This window comes from Cygnus olor, chromosome 21 (genome assembly GCF_009769625.2).
Source record: "Cygnus olor isolate bCygOlo1 chromosome 21, bCygOlo1.pri.v2, whole genome shotgun sequence".
NCBI lineage: Eukaryota > Metazoa > Chordata > Aves > Anseriformes > Anatidae > Cygnus > Cygnus olor.
The window spans coordinates 7,279,642-7,297,528 of NC_049189.1; the positions used below are offsets into that span (position 1 = coordinate 7,279,642).

General features: G+C 51.5%; 4 protein-coding genes across 5 annotated transcripts in view; 2 read left to right on the forward strand and 2 right to left on the reverse strand.

Annotated features, from left to right (window-relative positions):
• Positions 1-2,325, forward strand: part of CAPZB (capping actin protein of muscle Z-line subunit beta) — a 63,464-nt gene extending 61,139 nt beyond the window's left edge. Inside the window, exons 9-10 of one of the 2 annotated variants that reach the window (XM_040533985.1) lie at positions 63-175; positions 2,080-2,325. In XM_040533985.1, the coding sequence (XP_040389919.1) occupies positions 63-165 (103 nt within the window). In that variant the 3' untranslated portion in view covers positions 166-175; positions 2,080-2,325. The remainder of the gene's footprint in view (positions 1-62; positions 176-2,079) is intronic. The other variant, XM_040533986.1, reaches the window with a different exon arrangement.
• An 86-nt stretch (positions 2,326-2,411) lies between these two features.
• On the reverse strand, positions 2,412-10,463 carry SLC66A1 (solute carrier family 66 member 1). The gene is made up of 8 exons (XM_040533984.1): positions 10,339-10,463; positions 9,649-9,823; positions 9,364-9,493; positions 9,182-9,269; positions 7,821-7,975; positions 7,644-7,736; positions 7,074-7,259; positions 2,412-6,798 (listed from the first exon to the last, which is right to left on the reverse strand). The coding sequence occupies exons 2-8, from the start codon at positions 9,798-9,800 to the stop codon at positions 6,700-6,702; spliced, it is 903 nt and encodes a 300-aa protein (XP_040389918.1). The 5' UTR covers positions 9,801-9,823; positions 10,339-10,463; the 3' UTR covers positions 2,412-6,699.
• A 229-nt stretch (positions 10,464-10,692) lies between these two features.
• On the forward strand, positions 10,693-15,003 carry AKR7A2 (aldo-keto reductase family 7 member A2). Its single transcript, XM_040533979.1, has 7 exons — positions 10,693-10,924; positions 11,123-11,310; positions 11,843-11,947; positions 12,872-12,968; positions 13,215-13,314; positions 13,739-13,868; positions 14,461-15,003. The coding sequence occupies exons 1-7, from the start codon at positions 10,726-10,728 to the stop codon at positions 14,620-14,622; spliced, it is 981 nt and encodes a 326-aa protein (XP_040389913.1). The 5' UTR covers positions 10,693-10,725; the 3' UTR covers positions 14,623-15,003.
• A 312-nt stretch (positions 15,004-15,315) lies between these two features.
• On the reverse strand, positions 15,316-17,867 carry MRTO4 (MRT4 homolog, ribosome maturation factor). Its single transcript, XM_040533988.1, has 8 exons — positions 17,790-17,867; positions 17,657-17,715; positions 17,469-17,572; positions 17,307-17,388; positions 16,937-17,004; positions 16,502-16,653; positions 16,080-16,156; positions 15,316-15,617 (listed from the first exon to the last, which is right to left on the reverse strand). The coding sequence occupies exons 1-8, from the start codon at positions 17,815-17,817 to the stop codon at positions 15,471-15,473; spliced, it is 717 nt and encodes a 238-aa protein (XP_040389922.1). The 5' UTR covers positions 17,818-17,867; the 3' UTR covers positions 15,316-15,470.
• Between the last annotated feature and the right edge of the window lie 20 nt (positions 17,868-17,887).

The following is a 17,887-nucleotide window of genomic DNA, read 5'->3' on the forward strand; positions in this document are numbered from 1 at the left end:
ATAGTTCTTCTGACTGTTCTTTTCCCTGTTTACTGCCCTCGTTTCCAAACTGCTCTCTGTAGATCTATTGATGCTATTCCCGACAACCAAAAGTATAAGCAGTTGCAGAGGGAACTTTCTCAAGTGTTGACCCAGCGCCAGATCTACATCCAGCCTGATAACTAAACCAATCCAGGTACCCCCTGCCTGTGAGGTGTGACAACCAGCACTAAACCAGGACTCACCCAGCCGAGACCTCTGCATGATAACTGAGGCCAGAACTAACCCCTAACTCCTGCAGACTGATAAATGACATCTGATCCATGTTTCACCCAAGGGTTACTTCTTAATAGAGCCAACTAAATGTTGTCATTTTACTTGACATGTTACCTTACTCCATTTGAAGTAGCACGCTCTGAAATGTGTCAGGATTTACCACTTCGCACTCTAGCTTGGGAGCAAGAAAGGAGCACATGGTCATTTACCTAAAGTGGTGTTAGCTTGGATTTGCTCTATCCATAAGCCCTGGGACTCTGTGCCTTGTGCACACCGCTTTTTTACAGCTGTAGTATACCACCTCAGTGAAGAAATTCTCTGTAATCTTAAAGTCCTCCTTGTGAAAAGACATGAAGTCTTGAAACTTTCACAGTTTTGGGAGAAAAAGAAAAATCTATGGCTGTGGTACTTCTGAGAGTTCTGAGAAAACGTGAGCTTCCCCCACATCACCTATTGCCTGGTGTACCTTGAATTTCCTTGGAGCTTGAAAATCCAGGCCCACTCAAGCTCTGCTGAAACGTTTCTAGCTTCCACTTGCTTGTGCTCTGCACAGCCTCTGAAGGGATTTGTTCATATGCTCTCATTTGCTCTGGAGCTCTGAATGTCTAGGACGCACAGCAGTGACTAACCCTGAGCCAGTTTAACCGTCCACTCCAATTCATAATGAGTTACAGATGTTGTCTTAAACACATTAAGCTGACGAAGGGGAATATGCACTGTTTGTTGATAGTGGCTGAGAACCACTTCTTTAGCCTGTGACAAATGCAAATATAAAATGTATATATTTTTATTAAAGCAGTGGAAGTCTCCAGAGACAAGAGAATGGAAATACTGTTATAAAAATGTTAGGAAAATAACTGACACAAAGAGCAGCCTTGTTTACTGGAGACTGCATCCAGGCAAAATAAGGTAGCTTTGAGTACAGAAGAGGGTGTGAAATATGGCTTATGCGGGGAGAAATCCTACCAAACTACATCCTAACCACTTCTGTGTTAGCAACTCCTGAAAAGTCCAGTATTACTATTCTATTAATGATCATATTTAAAAGTTTTTTCTTTATATTGGAAGCCTCTTGCTGTATCATTGGAAAGCAAGGTTCCTCCCCAGCTATCTGACAGGGCAGTGAGCCAAGATGACTTAAAGACTTATTTTTTGTGTGTTTTTTTTTCCTCTATAACCAAACTTTTAGCAAAAAGAAAGCCCCGCAGTAATCTTGCTGACAGTTTCTCTGTTCTCCTGTGGTTGCTTTGGTTTGCTAATTACTATAGGTAAGGTATAAATTGGAAAAGCAAATTCAAGAAGAAACTCTGGGTGCTCTTCCCACTGGTGAATATGACGGAGAGAGGTTTTGATGTGGCAGCTCTACCCTGGGTGATCAGTCTGCAAAAAAGCTCAGGAGCTCCGACAGCTGGGCCCTTTTCACATTCGTTGGTAGAGGCTGGACTTCTCTACCTTCCTGGTGCGGTCCTTCTGAGAGTGAGAGCGCTAACATCTTTTGCTGATGGTATACTGGGATTTTTCCAATCTGTAACATTAAAAAAAAAAAAAAAGGGATTCTCCCTCCAGCAACTGGAGGCTGGGCGGAACTTCTGGGGAAACGTGTCTTTTGGTGCAGTCCTTGCTAGACTTAACTTTGCTTTGATATAATCACTGAAGTGTTCACTTTGCCTTCTGTTTTCTGTATTAAAACAGGCAAGTTGTTTTATTTCCTCTAAGTCTGGGTTGAGGTGCTTCTGCTATTGTCTCCCATGCCAGAAGAACTGTTAAAAACACCTCCTTTCGAACGCGTTGCCTCTGACTTGTGTTTTTACTTCTTCCCCACAGGTCTGTGCAGACTTTTGCAGACAAATCAAAACAAGAAGCTCTTAAAAACGACCTGGTGGAGGCTTTAAAGAGAAAGCAGCAAAGTTAAAGTACTCTTCATGCTAACAAGACATGCCATGCACTCGTTAGATTCCTTTCTTAGAAAACTCATTCCCCTGACCTTTTCTGTTACGTCACATCACAGTTTGCATTCAATACTATTCATGCAACGCCATCTTCTCCCCATGAATAAAGCTGTACAAACTTTTTCAGTCTCTGAGGCCTACTTTGCACCCCATTTTACTATTGAGACCTTAGGCTATGTTTCTGTAGAAGTCCATGTATTTTTTTTCTCTCTTCAACCCTCCCCCATTTATATGCATACACACGGATCATTGTTTGTCTTTTCCTCCCCCCCCCTCCTGCCTTTTGTTACATTGGTGTAAAAAATGTAAAACAAAAATTTATTAAATACTGTGGTGTGTGAAAGAGGAAGAACTGGAAAAAAAATCTATTCCACGTATGTTTGGGGGCTGGGCACAGGGCATGGCTGGTGGGAGGGAGGTAAGAGAGGGTGTTCCTTGGTGTTGTACTATACTGACTAAACCAGATTTGCAAGGAGACATTGATTAGGAGACCTGCTGAGAGTTCTGCTCTTCTATAGCCTGGTTCCAAGGCGCTTTTCTGTCAATTTTTATGGAATGCAAAAGGAGTTTTTGTTTTGATTTTTTTTTTTGTAAAGCTTAAATTGAATCTACATCTGATACTTGAGCCTCCATACTAAAAAATAAAAAATAATTATAAAAATAAAATTAAAAAAAAAAATCCCAGGAAGCGGTGTGTGCAGTTGGTGTCCTCCTTATTTCTCTTTCCCTCCTGCTGCATTACGTGGGGTTCTGTGACTGAAATGCTGTAAACTCTTTCCTTTGTAACAACTGGAAGCAATCACGCAGTCTGGAGGTAGGCGTGTACTGGAGAACAAAGGCGTGTGATGAACTCATCAGTAATCCAAACAGCTGCTGCAGTGTATAGCCATAGAAAGCAAATAAAGCTTCCCCCCCCCGCATACATATCAGCTGAAACTTGCTTGTTCTAAGCAGGATTTGCTGTACCACTGCTCTTTGCACAGGCAGCGGTGGGCAGCTGTTGCTTTTGCTGTACTTTCTCAGTGCTGGGATTGGCGTGGAAGTTGGTATCCCATTGCGTGCTGGGACTGGCACTGCAGGCGTCCAGCAAACGTGGAACAGATGTATTTAGGGAAGGATTAGGGAGGCTTTGTGTGTGGTGGAAAAATGTGGGAGGGTGCCTGTTTGCTAAAGCACTTCTGTGGGCAGAGGAGCGTGTTTCAGCAGTGCTTGGCAATTTTAGGGGAAAGGTTCTATCTGCTGATGTTCCCAAAAAGCTACCTCTGTGCTTAGTCCCTGTGTAATTTGTGAACCTCATGCCCACGTTCCCCCTCTGCTAAAGCCCTCGGGCGGAGGCAGGCATCTTGCATGGTTTCAGGTTTGCTGCGTGCTTTGATCGTGGTGCTGGTGAGTGGGGAACGCGAGCACCTGTACGCAACCTCAGGAACGAGTCTTTGGCTGAACCCCTGTGGATGCAAGTTGAGCCCGTTGGCATTAATATTGATTAACTTGCTCTAATTTTCCTTCCCTAATATGACCTCTTTTAGCATCCAGCCATCTGCAGGTGATTACGGACCTGTGCTTTATCATTTGCCCAGGGGCCTCTGGTACGGCTCATCTGGGAGCCAGACTCGAGGGAAGAAGCATGCAGATGCTTGCCTCAAAGCCAGGAGCCCCGAGGAGCACGTGTTGAGGTTCTGCTGCTGTTGCCTCTTGGTTCTGCTGTAGGGAGCAGGGCTTTTTGTTTTTTGAAGTTGGAGATAAGCCTGTGGGAACTCTTGAAGCTTGAAAAACAGCATGTTAACCCGGGGTGGGGGAAACGTGCAGTTCTCTGCTGTTCCTAATTGCAGCAGGCACATGCATGTACTGCTTTGGGGGAGTTTGTTTTCCTTCTCCAAAGCCATCTCTGCACACAAGCCAAAAATGAAGCAGCGTCCGGTCCCGGATGAATTAAGCATATAGGTTTGTGCGGGTACAAACACCCTGATGGCCCCTGTGCAGGGCTGTGCCCTTTTCACAAACCGGTTTGAGCTGCAGGGAGGCACAAGCGCACCAGCAGTAGTTTATTCCTCTTCCTGTTCTCAAAGCACCGTAACCTTACAGCTTGGGTACCTCCAGCTTCAGCTTGGCTTCTGCAATCCCAAGCCTGCTACCGCGTTACGTATCCGCTTTGGGACAAGTTGTTTTGTGTCCGTGCCGTTTCTGTTTTAACACTCACCTCTTCGCAAAATGTGAAAGTGGGGTGTCTCTTGAAAATAGGGCTGCGCTGTAGTCTCCGAGGGATAACCTCAGCAAGAGCCTTTCAGGTCTCTGCACTGTGACTTTCCATACACCACCAACTGGATGGTTGCTAGCACAGAAACTCAGGCTGCCAAATGCAGAGCTGTGTTTGCCCACTCCCATCGTCCCCAAAACAGTAAATCAATGCCACACGTACCTGTGCGCTGGATACACTTTGGGAACAAATTAAATTTATATATATATTATTTTAACCTCCTTACATAGCATTTTTTTCTGGCTTTAAGACAAACGTTGCTAACTGGCAGGTGGCTGTTAACCTAGCAAGGGGACCAGCAGACACAGCCCTTCGTTTCTACAGTGAACGTGTGCCAAACCCAAGCCTATCCCACTGCCAGCCCGAGCCTATCCCTGGTCAACATGGTAAATTCACCTCCTAAGAAAACAACTGTGCTGTCTGCCAACTTCAGGGCATGAGCTAGCAAAAGTGAGCTGCATAGAAAAAAGAAAAAAAAAAAAAATCTTCCTTTACCAAAACGAAGCCTCAGGGTCTTCAGCTGTAATAAACGAGTATTGAAATCTAACAAAGCTGCGCTTTCTATCTCGCTGGGAATCTTCATGGTTTGCCTTAAGTTGCCTTGGCCAGACCCAAATTGTTCCCTTGCAATTCCTAGAGAAAGAAGGCAGAGCAAATGCTGCTGGAGGGAGAACTGGGAAGAGGCAAACAGCCCCAGCTCCTGTGAGCCCAGAAGGGAAAACTGCGAAGGAAGGGAGTGAGAAAACTCACCAGCTCTGTCCAGAAAGGTCGAGGAGTCTGAAAAACATTTTGCTTTCGGAGAACAAAGGGGTAAGCCCCACACAAGCCATTTTGGTTTTAACCAACATGCTGTTGCAGTCCTCGAGGCATTTGGTATTTTGATTCCCATTTCATGTAGGATCCAGGCTAAACTGTGCAGACTGGGGGCTGCGGCTTGGCCGGCTCAGGGGCCTGCAGAGGGAGCAGGAAGAGCGTGCGGTGGGAGCAGGAGTGCGACTTCCTCTGGGAGGACAAGGAAGGATGAGCATCACGGGGCTTGCTGAGGCACCGTAAGTTAATGATAAAAATTAGCGAAAAAACAGGCAGAAAGTAGGGGTGCTGCATGGGTAGGCAGCTGGGAAGTGCTGGATATTAGGAAAACTGGAGCGGTAAGAAAGGGAAATTAAAAGGAGCTAATTTCTAGGAGGACAAGCTGCGATAGCTTTCCTTTAAAGGCCCTGCAGTCACATCTGCAGTAACGCTGGAGCGCCTGGCCGAGTGCGGGCTGAGACAGCCACCTGGTGGCTACGGGACCGGGGCAAGTGGAAAGGCAGCACCTTGTCACTGGGCTTCCTGCAGCCATCGCCTCGCTCCTACAGCACGACTTTGCACATCCGAGCACGCAGCCAGGGAGTGCTCCCAGGTCCGCGATGCTTCACCTCCTCCCGGCCTCCCTGTGAAGGCTCCAGGTAACTGCAGCCTCTTTTCTCATCTTGCCTCCGTCAGGAAGATGGACCACCTTCCCCCAAAAGCCCATGCCAATAAAATGTAGGTCAGGTGAAAGATGAAAAGTCCGAGCATTTCAGAGAACTATTGAGAACAATGAAGAGTCAGGAACTAACAGATGAACCAACAAAATAAAAACAAAGGAGGCGCGTGGGGCAAGGACTTGTTTATAGAAGTCAGAGCCATGCTAATTAAAATACCTGCGTGTGAACTGAAACACTTCGGTTGCCCTGCACCTTCCCTTTGTTCCAGATGGGTTCCAGTCACTGCCCTGCCTTCCAGAAGTTCAGGGGCAGGGACGTGAGACCCGCCCACCCCCCCAGAGGCATGCGGTGCCGGCAGTTGTGGCGGGTCAGTCATCTCTGTGCCCTCCCCGCAGCTCCTCTGGCTCTCGTCATCGCTTCTGCCTGCAACGTGCAATCTCCACATCACCGCTGAGGTACAGAAAGCAGAAGTGACCGAGGTCAGCTGTGGAGCTCAGAGCAGGGAAGGGTGACCTTCCGAGGTATCGAAAGCTTTTCCATTTATCCCGGTAGCATCATTGGTATCTAAGTGGCACGAGGACTCACAGCAGCATCCTGTGCCACCTGCCTAGGCATACATGTTTTAGCAGCACAAATCACTCGCTGGCTCGCGCCCTCTTCTCTCAAGTGCCACCCAGAGAAGAAGATGGGATCGAGAGCCTGGTTTGCCCGGCTTCAAGGCCAGCTTCCTCACCAGCACCTTGCTGCTCTGGCGCTGGGCCACGCTCCTTTGTCAGCTGTCCAAGCCGTCACCCTGCTCGCCGAGAAGAGCATCCCTCTCTTCACCAGTACCTGGCTGCCCTCCGCGATAAGCAAGGAACTGGAAAGAGATCTGAGAAGACGTTAAGGCTCATCACACGAAGGCAAGGAGCTGCATGACCAGCCCCAAAAGGCTGTTTGCACCACAAGAGGAAGCATGGGGAGGCCTTGATGTGGGTAAAGGGACAAATTGGTCTGAAGCACTCTGCTGTCGCAAGGCTGAATTAGTCACCAGAACACAAGGGAGGAAAGAACAGCCTTAAAGCACCACCACCACCCACTTCTGCCCAATCCCGGAAAAGCCCTGTGTCGCCGTTCCGAAGAAAACCACGGGAGGAGAAAGGATACGACCACGTCCAGGGAGAGGACGCCCAGGCTGCCGATGAGCCAGGGCAGGTGGTGCAGGACATAGTCCCCTTCACCTTGCCCTGGCTCGGGGTTCTTCAGCAGCACGCTGGCGCCGTACAGCAAGTTCCCCAGCATCACCAGGGCGAAGAGGGAGTAGGAGACGCCAGCGGTGGATTTCCTCTGGTACTGGAAGGAGAAGCCATGTTACATGGGGACGGGGAGAGGAGCTTGGGTGCAGCTCTGAAATCTCCCCACCGCAGTGGCATTAATCGCCCTCCCCTGGGAAGAGAGAAGAAGGGCGCTGAGGCACTGCTGAGTGCCTTTTAGTTCCCCTTTCGCTTGTAAATGAAGAAAAAAAAAACGAAAGACCATGTTGCAAGTATTGCTGCGTTCAAGGGAGAGGAGAAAAGTTAATCAGGCTGCAGAGCGTAAATACAGAAAGATAATCCCTCGTGACATGGTGAGAGGCAAGGGAGCTGCACACGCCAAGCAAAGAGGAACTAAAAATCCCACTGCCCCTTTCGGGCTGAGATCCTGGGGCTGGCTGCATCCTGCCCAGCCCTTGCTTACATTGGTGTAGATCTGGGGGAGACGGGAGCAGAGGTACAGCACGGAGGAGACAGAGCCGATGGCGAAGCCGATGATCTCGCTCCTGGTGAAGGGCTGCAAGGCAAGGCAGGCTCTGAGCGAGGCCCCCAGCCCTCAGGGCTCCCCTTCCTTCCTCCCTGGCCTGAGGAACCGCCTCACCTTGGACTCAGGCTCCTCCGGGCCAGCAGAGAGCAGAGACCTCCCTCTGAAGGCTGCGGAGTCGGAGGCCAGGCCTGGTGCCCTGCCCAGCAAGGGGAGGGTCGAGGCCGCTCCCAGGAGGCAGAAGAGGCAGGCCACGTTGATGGGAGCCACGACTGCGGGGAAGCAAGCAGAAAACATTTAGGGCGGGCTCCTCCACCCTGGCAGCCCTTCTGCAGGGTCTGCTACCCTCAGATGAACCCGGGGTGGGGGTGGGGGATAAAAGCCCAAGCTCTCCTGTCTTCATCTGTGGCTGCAGAGTCAGTACCAGACAACAGCTCGCATGGGATTCTTATCTCACAGTGATAAGGGCAATTTGTAAGTTATCAGGGAGGAAACTGCTCCTATCTCGGTAGACCCAGAACGATCAAGTTTTAAAAAAGCCCTGAACTCTCTAGAAATCACCTCCCTGTCTTGAAGCTTGTCACACTCTTAACTCACAGCAGTGCTTGTTCAACTCCCTGCCAGACCCAGCCCTTTTTAAAGGGCTTAAAGCTTTTTAAGATCCTTAAATCTGCCGCTCATTCTGCACAACCTGGCTCCACCATGCCGCCCACCCTAGTAAGGGACAGGGGTAAGACAGGCCCTCTTTACATAATATTCTGTAAATAAGTTCTCTAGCATTAACATAACTATATCGTTGATGAGCTTTCCATCAACTGGTTTAATAAATTTAAAGTGCTTTAATAAGTTAAATAATGTCCAGGGATTCCTGTTTGTAGTTCACAGAAAGCTGCCACGCTAAAAATCAGGTTCTCTTGCCATTTAAGCCTCACAAGACCTGCAGCGCCCTGTTCAGGTTCCCTTCCCTCCCTTTATTCCCTTTGAGCAGGGAAGAAGTTCTTCTCCACCCTGCCAAGGCTGTCACTACCTGCAAGAAGGGCTGGGACCCCAAAACAGCCGGCAGCGCCACCACAGCCAGAGGACAGTGCCCCTTCCCCTGTGGTTCAGCGGACCTGGCTGTGGTTTCCAGCCCCGGCACGGGGTCACCGTGTCACTGCTTTCTGCACTCCCCCGACTCACGAGGGGTTTATTTTCAACCCATGCTCCGTGCACCTCCCCGATGGCTGGCAGGGCCAGCACAGCCCACGGCCGCGCCAGTACTGTTTGCTCTCAGCAAAATGCTGCTTTAGAAATAAATAGGTGGCTTTCATGGGTGGCAGGTCATCTGTGACAAAAGGCAGCAATCAACAAGGGGCATCTAACAGACACCACATCTACGCCTCTCCAGGGTCCCTCTACCCCACGCACCCTCCCTCAGCCAGGCAGCAGCGACCAAGCAGCTGTAAGCACCGTCCCGCCATGCTTCAGCCAAAACTCACATCCTCGGCCCTGGTTCTTAGCTTTGTAGTAGCAGTACAGAGACAGCATGACCAGGTCTGCCAGCACGTAGTACACGGCCGTGTAGACCTGTGGGGAGAGGCGTGAGCTGGTGGTCCCAGGGAAAGGATTCCCCCAGATCCCATCCCTGGGGAAAGGGAGAGATGCACAGGCCTAGGGGTACCTGCAGGGGCAGCTGGTTCGCCAAGAAGGAACCGATGAGGTTCAGGAGGTCCCCTCCCAGCCATCCCAGTAGGAAGTACAAGGAGAGGGCCCGGTCCATGATGCCCGTCTTGCAGGCTTGGTAGAACTGCCTGCAGAGGGGACACAAACCGTCAGCTCCAACCACTTCGATGCCACCTGGGACCCACCCCATGCTCTGGGGCTGCTCCCTCCGGGTGTGAAACCCAACGTCTCCGAGTCGGGCAGAAAATCTGGTTCTCTCCAAGGAGGCCGGCGCGGTACTCACGGGAACGATGCGGCGGCAAAGCAGCAGATGGAGACCAGCCCCAGCACCACGCTGGCGACGTCGCGGCCATCCTGGGCGCACTCGGCGAACACCTCGAGCACCCAGCGGGAGCCGTTGGGGCACTCGGAGCCGTTTCCACGCCACGAGGCCATGGCGGGCAGCAGCGGAGATGCTCCTGAGGGGACGCAGGGCGAGAGGTGAGGGGTGGAGCCAGGGGAGCCGTGCTGGCAGCAGCTCGAAGCCTGCTTGCCGTGTGGGGAGCAAGCGGCCAGCGGCACCCTGAGCGGTCACAGAATCCCAGCATCATCTAGGTTGGAAGAGACCTCCAAGATCACCCAGTCCAACCTCTGACCTAACGCTACCAAGTCCTCCACTAAACCACATCACCAAGCTCTACATCTGAACGTCTTTTAAAGACCTCCAGGGACGGTGACTCCACCACTTCCCTGGGCAGCCCATCCCAATGCCTCACAACCCTTTCGGTAAAGAAGTTCTTTCTAATATCCAACCTAAACCTCGTGTGGCGCAACTTTAGCCCATTCCCCCTCGTCCTGTCAGCAGGCACATGGGAGAGCAGACCAGCGCCGCCTCGCTACAGCCTCCTTTGAGGTACCTGGAGGGAGCGATCAGGTCCCCCCCGAAGGAGAAGGCAAACCCCCGCCACCCGCCCCCGCACGGCACCGGCTTTACCTCGCTCGCTGGCGGCGTTCTGCTGCTTTTTTTTTTTCGGGTGTGAGGTACTTTTTGGGGGGAAATCTGCTGCTTTTTAGAAGTTTGCTGTTTGTTTTCTTTCCTGGGGGCGAAGCTCTGCTTTTTTTTTTTTTTTTTTCTTTCCGGAGGCCTGCCTTTCCTTCCAAATCTCTCGCCTGGCGAAGAAGTGCCGCTTTTCTTCCCCAAACCTTCTGTTTTGATTTGTTTTTGTTATTTTTAGTTTCTCTCAGCCCGGCACCTCCGTCCCGCGGGCCCAGCTGCGGCGCACGGCTCCCCCCCGCCCCTCCCCGCCCCGCCCCGGGCGGGGCGAGCAGCGAGCGCGGAGGCTCCCCCCCTGCCCGCGCCTGCGCAGTGGCGGCGGCAGCGATGGCGGCGGGGGGCGCGAGGCCCGGCGTGGTGCTGGGCGCCATGGAGCTGGGGCGGCGGGCGGCGCCTGAGGCGAGCGCCGCGCTGCTGGGCGCCTTCGTGCGGCGGGGCCACCGCCTGCTGGACACCGCCCACATGTACGCGGGCGGCGAGTCCGAGCGCATCCTGGGCTCGCTGCTGGCCGCCGGCGAGCACTCGGGTAACGGGCGGGGGGGGGCGGTGCGGGGGGAGGCGGCCCGCAGGGGCCTGAGGGGAAGGGGTCTGTGCGCGACCCCCGGCCCTGAGGAGAAGGGGCCGTCCCCTGGGCGCCCCGAGCCCGCTCGGGTTGTGGCCCCCCGCTTCCCCGTTCCCTTCCCGAAGGGCCCTTGCTCATCGTCGCTCGTTCCCTCTCTGCCAGTGGAAGTCGCCACCAAGGCCAATCCCTGGGACGGGAAGACGCTGAAGCCCGAGAGCGTGCGATCGCAGCTGGACGAGTCCCTGCGGAGGCTGAAGAGGACGAGCGTGGAGCTCTTCTACCTCCACGCCCCCGACCATGGGACTCCGGTGGAGGACACGCTGCGTGCCTGCAACGAGCTGCACAAAGAAGTAAAGTGGGGAGTCCAGTCCTGGACCGTCTCTTGATTCCCTCCTGCCACCTCTTTAAAGCAGGCTGCTCGCTGCGCTCCTCTGCAGCGCGGGGTTTGCACAGTGCTAGGAGGAGGGAACCCAGAAGAGCAGGGGGAAGCCAGACAACTGGCACTCTTGCACATTCACGTGGTTCGCGTGGTGCACTTTGTTCTCAAGAGTACTTGGAAACGTTAGAATTTGTGAACTTTGCTTTCAGCTGCGTTAACAGACTAGGTTAAGATTAGTTTTGGTAGTGGGTGAAGAATCGCTGAACGGCAGTAATCTAATAGTGCCACTGAAATCAGGAAGTATGAATTCAAAACGAATGTAAAATAGGGGAAGTGTTTTTGTTAGGTCTTAAAATTCATAATCATCTGGAAAAGCTGGACAGGGATGAGCAGAGAACTCTGGACTAAATTTCAGTGACTGTCCCTTTCACCATACACATCTTGCACTGTTTAGAAACACACCTTTAAAGCCTGGCTTTGTATACCCTTTTATTCCTCTACAGGGAAAGTTTAAAGAACTCGGACTATCAAACTATGCAGCATGGGAGGTCGCAGAAATCTGCACCATCTGCAAATACAACAACTGGCTGATGCCAACTGTGTACCAGGTGAGGAATGTGGACCTTCCATGGTCCAGCAGATCTTTTGTGGAGGCTGAGGCAAACTGAACTGAAAGAATCTGAGGCTTCAGACCAAAACAACGCACACATGGTTGTGTCATAACAGCAGACAGCAATGGTCAGTCGCCCTGATGCAGGGGCTAGGAGCCCCAAGTCTGAGACTGGCTCCCAGTGTGCCAGATATAAACACAAAAAGGAAGCTGCTGCAGTTAGGCTGGAAAGTCCTTTCAGGACACGCATGATGAGCAAGTTGAGTGAGATCACTTCCCAGAAAAAGCTGAGTATGTGCTATTTTTTCTGGAGTTAATGAGTCATGTGATGTGAAACTGAAGTAATTTCTGCATTATTGTTTGCAGTCCTTTAGTAGGTCTGTTCCTAGGCAGCTAATCAGCTGGTATGACCTGAAGCCACTCTTCTGGATGAGATAATAGTATTGTCAGGGAAGGGTGGGGAAAAGGCTGTTTGAGATCCTTTAATGCATGATTGATAAAGCTGTTATCCATAGGTAGGGGCACTCCCACACCACTTAATGGGAATAGCACTTTTGAGGAATCTTGCTGCTGCAGATGTATTTTTTTTTTCAGGAATGAGTAAAAAGCTAAATTATTTTCCCAGATTGCATATCTGCTGTGAGTACAGATCCCAGAATGCCCAGTTTTGTTTATGAGCAGAAATTAAAATGAGGGGAAAAGCCTAACGAAGGATAGAAGTGCATTACTCTGCAAATAAATGGTTGCTGCTGGCAGACAGACCTGGTGTCACTGCTAAAGGATACCTAGGTGCCACCTGATAAGCAGATCTAAGTCGTGACTTAACCAGCCAGGATTCGTGCTGGGTGGCCTGAAGCCATCCTGCGTACATCACTGCTATCGTGAGCTAGTGTTTGAGGTTGTCGTCTTCACCTTTGTGCAGGGCATGTACAACGCAACCACTCGCCAGGTGGAAGCTGAGCTGTTCCCTTGCCTGAGACACTACGGACTGCGGTTCTACGCCTACAATCCCCTGGCTGGTACGGGGAGGGATGGGCAAGGAGGGGCGGGCAAGGAGGGGTGCTGCGGGGTGGTGTGGGCTGGAGGGATGCGACCACTGGAAAGGAGAAAGAGCCCAAAATAGGTATGCGGTCACAGGAATTTGTTAAGGCATCATCCGGGTCAGAGATGCCTGGCTGGTCAAGGAGATTTTGAGACAAAAACACGTGAAATAGGGCCTGTAGAAGAGCCAGCCCATCACTAAACATGCTGCTGACCCTTTGCAGGAGGGCTGCTGACTGGAAAGTACAAGTATGAGGATAAAGACACACGCCAACCCACTGGAAGATTTTTTGGGAATGACTGGGCTCAAGCCTACAGGGACAGGTGTGTCTTGTACCCGTGGGAGAGTAGGGAGATGGGACAGGAGTGGCTACATTTTCAAAAAACAAAAAATCCCAACCTTACAGTCTGCTGTGAGGAAGCAAAACTGACCAAATCTTGTGCAGTGATTCTGTGCAGGCTCGTGTCCTTTCTGGGCTGCTGCAGGCAGCCTTCATGCTGCCCTTGTTCAGGATTGGGGTAACGGTGCTGAGCACCTCGCTTCCTTCTTCCGAATGTGGCTGTGGCACATGACTGAGCTTTTCAGAGTGGTTTTTAGGCTCAGCTTCCCCCTGACTTGCAGGGGTGGACTGTGGAAGTCCTTGGGGGCTACAGATGGCTGTATGAGGCTTCCAAAAGCCTTTCATATTTGTTTAGAACATAGATTTGTGATTCGTAAGGGCAGTAACATTGATTTCTCTTCTTGCAGGTACTGGAAGAAGCACAATTTTGAAGGAATTGCCCTAGTAGAAAAAGCTCTGAAAGATGCTTATGGTTCCAACCCACCGAGCCTGACCTCTGCTGCTTTGCGTTGGCTGTACAATCACTCCAAACTGCAGGTGAGAGTTTGACCTGGCCGTAACCAAGCAGCCTGTGCAGCAGTACCTGAATTGGGCAGCTTTTGCAGCACACACTGGTTTGCTGTATGCCTGCGTACAGTTATCTTTTAATCTAAATATCCCGTGGGTTTGTGGTGGTCCAAAATGAAAATTGCCGTGCGGTCTCTGCCCATCAGGATGTAGGGGCAAGTCAGCTGTTGCCCCACATAATCTTGTGTTCATAGGATTGGAAGAAAGGGGAGATTTTAAGCGCCAGTTACCTTGGTCTTGGTTTCCCAACCAGCCAGCCTCCTTGAAGAGATAACTTGGCTTTTCCTTGGACTAGCAAATCACTGTTTATATTCCCCATCTTCCCAGAACGGCCCCTGCCATCCCCATAAAGGGGGATTTGGCAGCCTTGAGGGGTGGGCACGATTTGGAGATGGCAACTTGGAGTTTGTTCACATGAATTGAACTCCATTGCATCAGTTGCGTAAACATCCTGGAGTTCCTGCGTTATCAGAAAGAAACGTTTAAGGTTTGGCCTTGGCTCACCTTGGGAGGTGAGCTAGGTTTCTGAGGGGAATTGCTTACCCTCAAATTGCTTTACAAGGGTTCTCTGGGAGACGCAGTTATCATCGGGATGTCCAACTTGGAGCAGCTAGAGCAGAACCTTGACTACAGCGAAGAGGGGCCCCTGCTCCTGCCTGTCGTGGAGGCCTTCGACAAGGCCTGGAACCTGACCGCGCACGACTGCCCCAACTACTTCCGCTAGACTGGGGTAGGGAAAAGAAAGTTGGTGCCTTGAGCGGCTCAGCAGGAGTGTGGAGCACAGGTCGCTGGAAGCACAAGAGGTACTTGCCCGTGCTGCCCCTCTGATTGACATGGCAGGTTGTGATTGTTCCTGTAGTAATGAAGCTTTGTATGATTCACGGTCCTGTGCCTACACTACCCCTTCAGCACTCGGTGCGTTGGGCCATGCTTTATCCTTTCTCCCCTCACAGAACTTTGCCTCTACACAGCACATGCTGTGATTTAAAGGTGCAGTTAATAGGAGAAAATAGAGTACATAACTGGGTGAAGGTCCTAGTGCTGCTTTCAGTTAATAAGGAATCTTAAATAATTATGTAAAAGAATAAAGCATTTTCCTAATCCACTCCCCGTCTCTTAGTTGTGGAGCTTTAACGTGGCTATTTCCCTGGTGTCAGTTGCTCTTATCAGAAGATGAGCCCAAACCAGTGACATCTTACCTAGTATCAGGTGTGCTATGTCAAAAACAAGAATTACTAAGTAGTTGGTGTAGATAGGGAAATTCCTGCTTCCGGCATTTGCTAGAATCTTCAACTCTGCACACAGAAATAAACCTGGCCTAAGTTGTCTACAGAGCTAAAATGGACCCTAATGAAACAGAAGTCTTGGGATTTCCTTGGATCCCAGCAGCACTCAAACAGCACTGACAACAATCTGAAGTTTTATATACACTTATATTAAAAAAGCGTAGATCTTCTTTTAACAAGATTTGAGTTAGTCATGCATCCTCTCCCCACGAACAGGGAAGGAAAACATCCTCCCCTTTCCATCTCTAAAACAGATCTGTCTAACATCCAAACACAAGGACTGCTGCTAGTCCTCACAGATGTCATTGTCTTCTTCCTCTTCGTCTTCTTCCTCCTCCGAGTCTCCCACAAGCTTCTGGAATTCTCCTGTCTCGGAGTTCCACAGAAATTTGATGGTCACTTTAAACTCTGCCATCTCGTAGCCAAAGAGTTTCTAGGATAGAGCACAAACGTGTCATTCTGCGCTGCTGTCTCTGTGGCCAGTTAAGCAATACAGGTACCATATAAGCTGGGTTTGAGAAATATTATGTGGAACTGAATTTCCCTAGCAGGCAAGAGTTGGTGCTGCCCATTTCCTTGCTGGCTTGTATTTAAGGGACACTGAAGTAGCACCTACTGAACAACCGCCTTTGCCTCCAACACATCTTTGATTACTGGTTTTTCAACCTGGCCGTTAAACCCTGGTCTTCAGCTTTATCGCTGCAGAGGCGAAGCGGAGTTTTGGCACCCCCATTAGGGTACTCATTGCACCGCCCTGACTGATGCCAAGGACTGCCCACCTTGGTCTGAAAACTGAGACCCATGAGCAGAATTTAACTGAACAATTCATGATTCTGTCTCTGCAGAAACTCAGAGGAAATACTGGCTTGTGCAGGCGCTCTGTCACGGTACTCACCAGGATACGGGCTTGTTCAGGGGTCAGAACGTCCCCTTCTTTGCAGACTTCATAATCTGAAAGTAACGTCACCACCCCTGCGGGAACAAAAGCTCTTGAAATAGCCTAAAAACAAACAAAATGTATCTGGCTTCTGAATTGGATGCCAGTGTGCTGGCTGTAGGCTAGGCCCAGCTGTTTGCACTGAAAAAAGGCTGGCAGAAAGTCAGTTGGTTCCCTGGTCCCGTGACTTCAGTTTGGGAAGGATAGTGCAAGAGGAATAAAAAAAAGCAAACCCTGAGCACCACCTGTACAAGGAGAAAGGTGTCCACCAGATTATCTCCAACACTCAGTTCTCATTACACTTGACTCTGTAATATTCTCCTTAAAACACTGTCTGCACAGACTTTGCAGACCAAAACTGAGGCAGCCGCCTCACGTACCTTTCTTTAAAGCTGTTGGCAATCCCAGCTGCCGTAACTGAGGCTCCATAGAGTGCGGAAATTGCTCCAAGGGCCCTGTGTCGAGCGTGACGGTGTAAGTTGCCTTGTTCCCTGCTCGTGCGAAGTCCACCTCCCTGAACTTGGAAAACCAGCTGAGACAGATGGATAACGAGAGCTTGAGCTACAGAAACGCTCCCTGGGCAGATTGCTCCAGGTTTTTTTTGTTTGTTTTCGTAGGGAGCAGAGGAAGGCAGCGCTTAACTGCGGGCTTTGCACTGCTCTCCACTGCTGGGAATACCGAAAGAACCAGCGCTGCTACTCAAGGTAGCATAAATCAGAGCGGCAGTAAGTGAGGTAGTCAGGGAGATGAGAAAGAGGCCGTTCTGCATTTCAGAGTTATGGCCATGACATGAACTCGGTCACACGCATACTTACTCATCCACCTCCTCTTTGGTGCGGTTGGTGAAGAGGAGACCAACCTCCCCCCTTAGGTGCTTGCTGACCTGGAAGAAATAAGCCGTGGGGGGGCTGAGGCAACATCCTGGCCATTGTTTTCTAGAGTTCGGTCCCGTATGTCGGGATAAGCCGTGAACCAGACCCTAGAACCATTTCTAATACTCACTCTTGATTATTCTGCACCCCTTTTGCACATCTGTGTGCAGGGGCAGATTAAACAGCACACGATACGTGCAGGAAGGGGAACCAAGCGAACCCAAGAGGGGGTTGTTCTGTTCCGCGGCCAGCCCAAGCCAGACGCGGCTTTGGGAGGCCCTGGCAAGCATCCCCCGCTGCCCTCAGCACCCACCTGGTGCAAGTTCTCCTTGTACTCGCTGCTCGGCTCCCGCCCCAGCGCCACCATCATGACTTTGTTCTTCCCGAAGAAGATCCTGCGGCGAGAGGAGGTGAGGGAGAGGGAAGCGCCTTAAACCTCAATCGCCCCTTCCCCGCCCCGGGGCCGGCGGCTCACCGGCTGTGCTTCCAGGCGTTCCGGACGTCCTTCAGCTTGCTGTTCCTCATGTTGGCGACGGAGAAGACGAAGATGTGCTTGTAGGTGTCCGCGCATTTCCGCAGCTGTGAGAGAGCCGTCAGCGGGGAGGGGACCGGGGAGCGGGGGGGGGGAGAGAAGCGCGGCCGCCGCGCCGGGCCCGGGCTCACCTCGGCTATCAGCGCCTGCTTGGCCTCCAGCCCCTTCCTGGGCGTCCGCGTCAGGGACACTGCGGGGAGCGGAGCGAGCGTTAAGCTGAAGAACGGGGGAGGAAACGGCCGGGGCCGGGAGGGGGGAGCTCACCCTTGCGGTCCCGCCTGGATTTCGGCATGGCGCCGCGCCTCGAGGTCCCCCGGCCGCCGCGGGGGCTGCTGGGAGAGGCGGCGGCGGGCGGCCCGCTG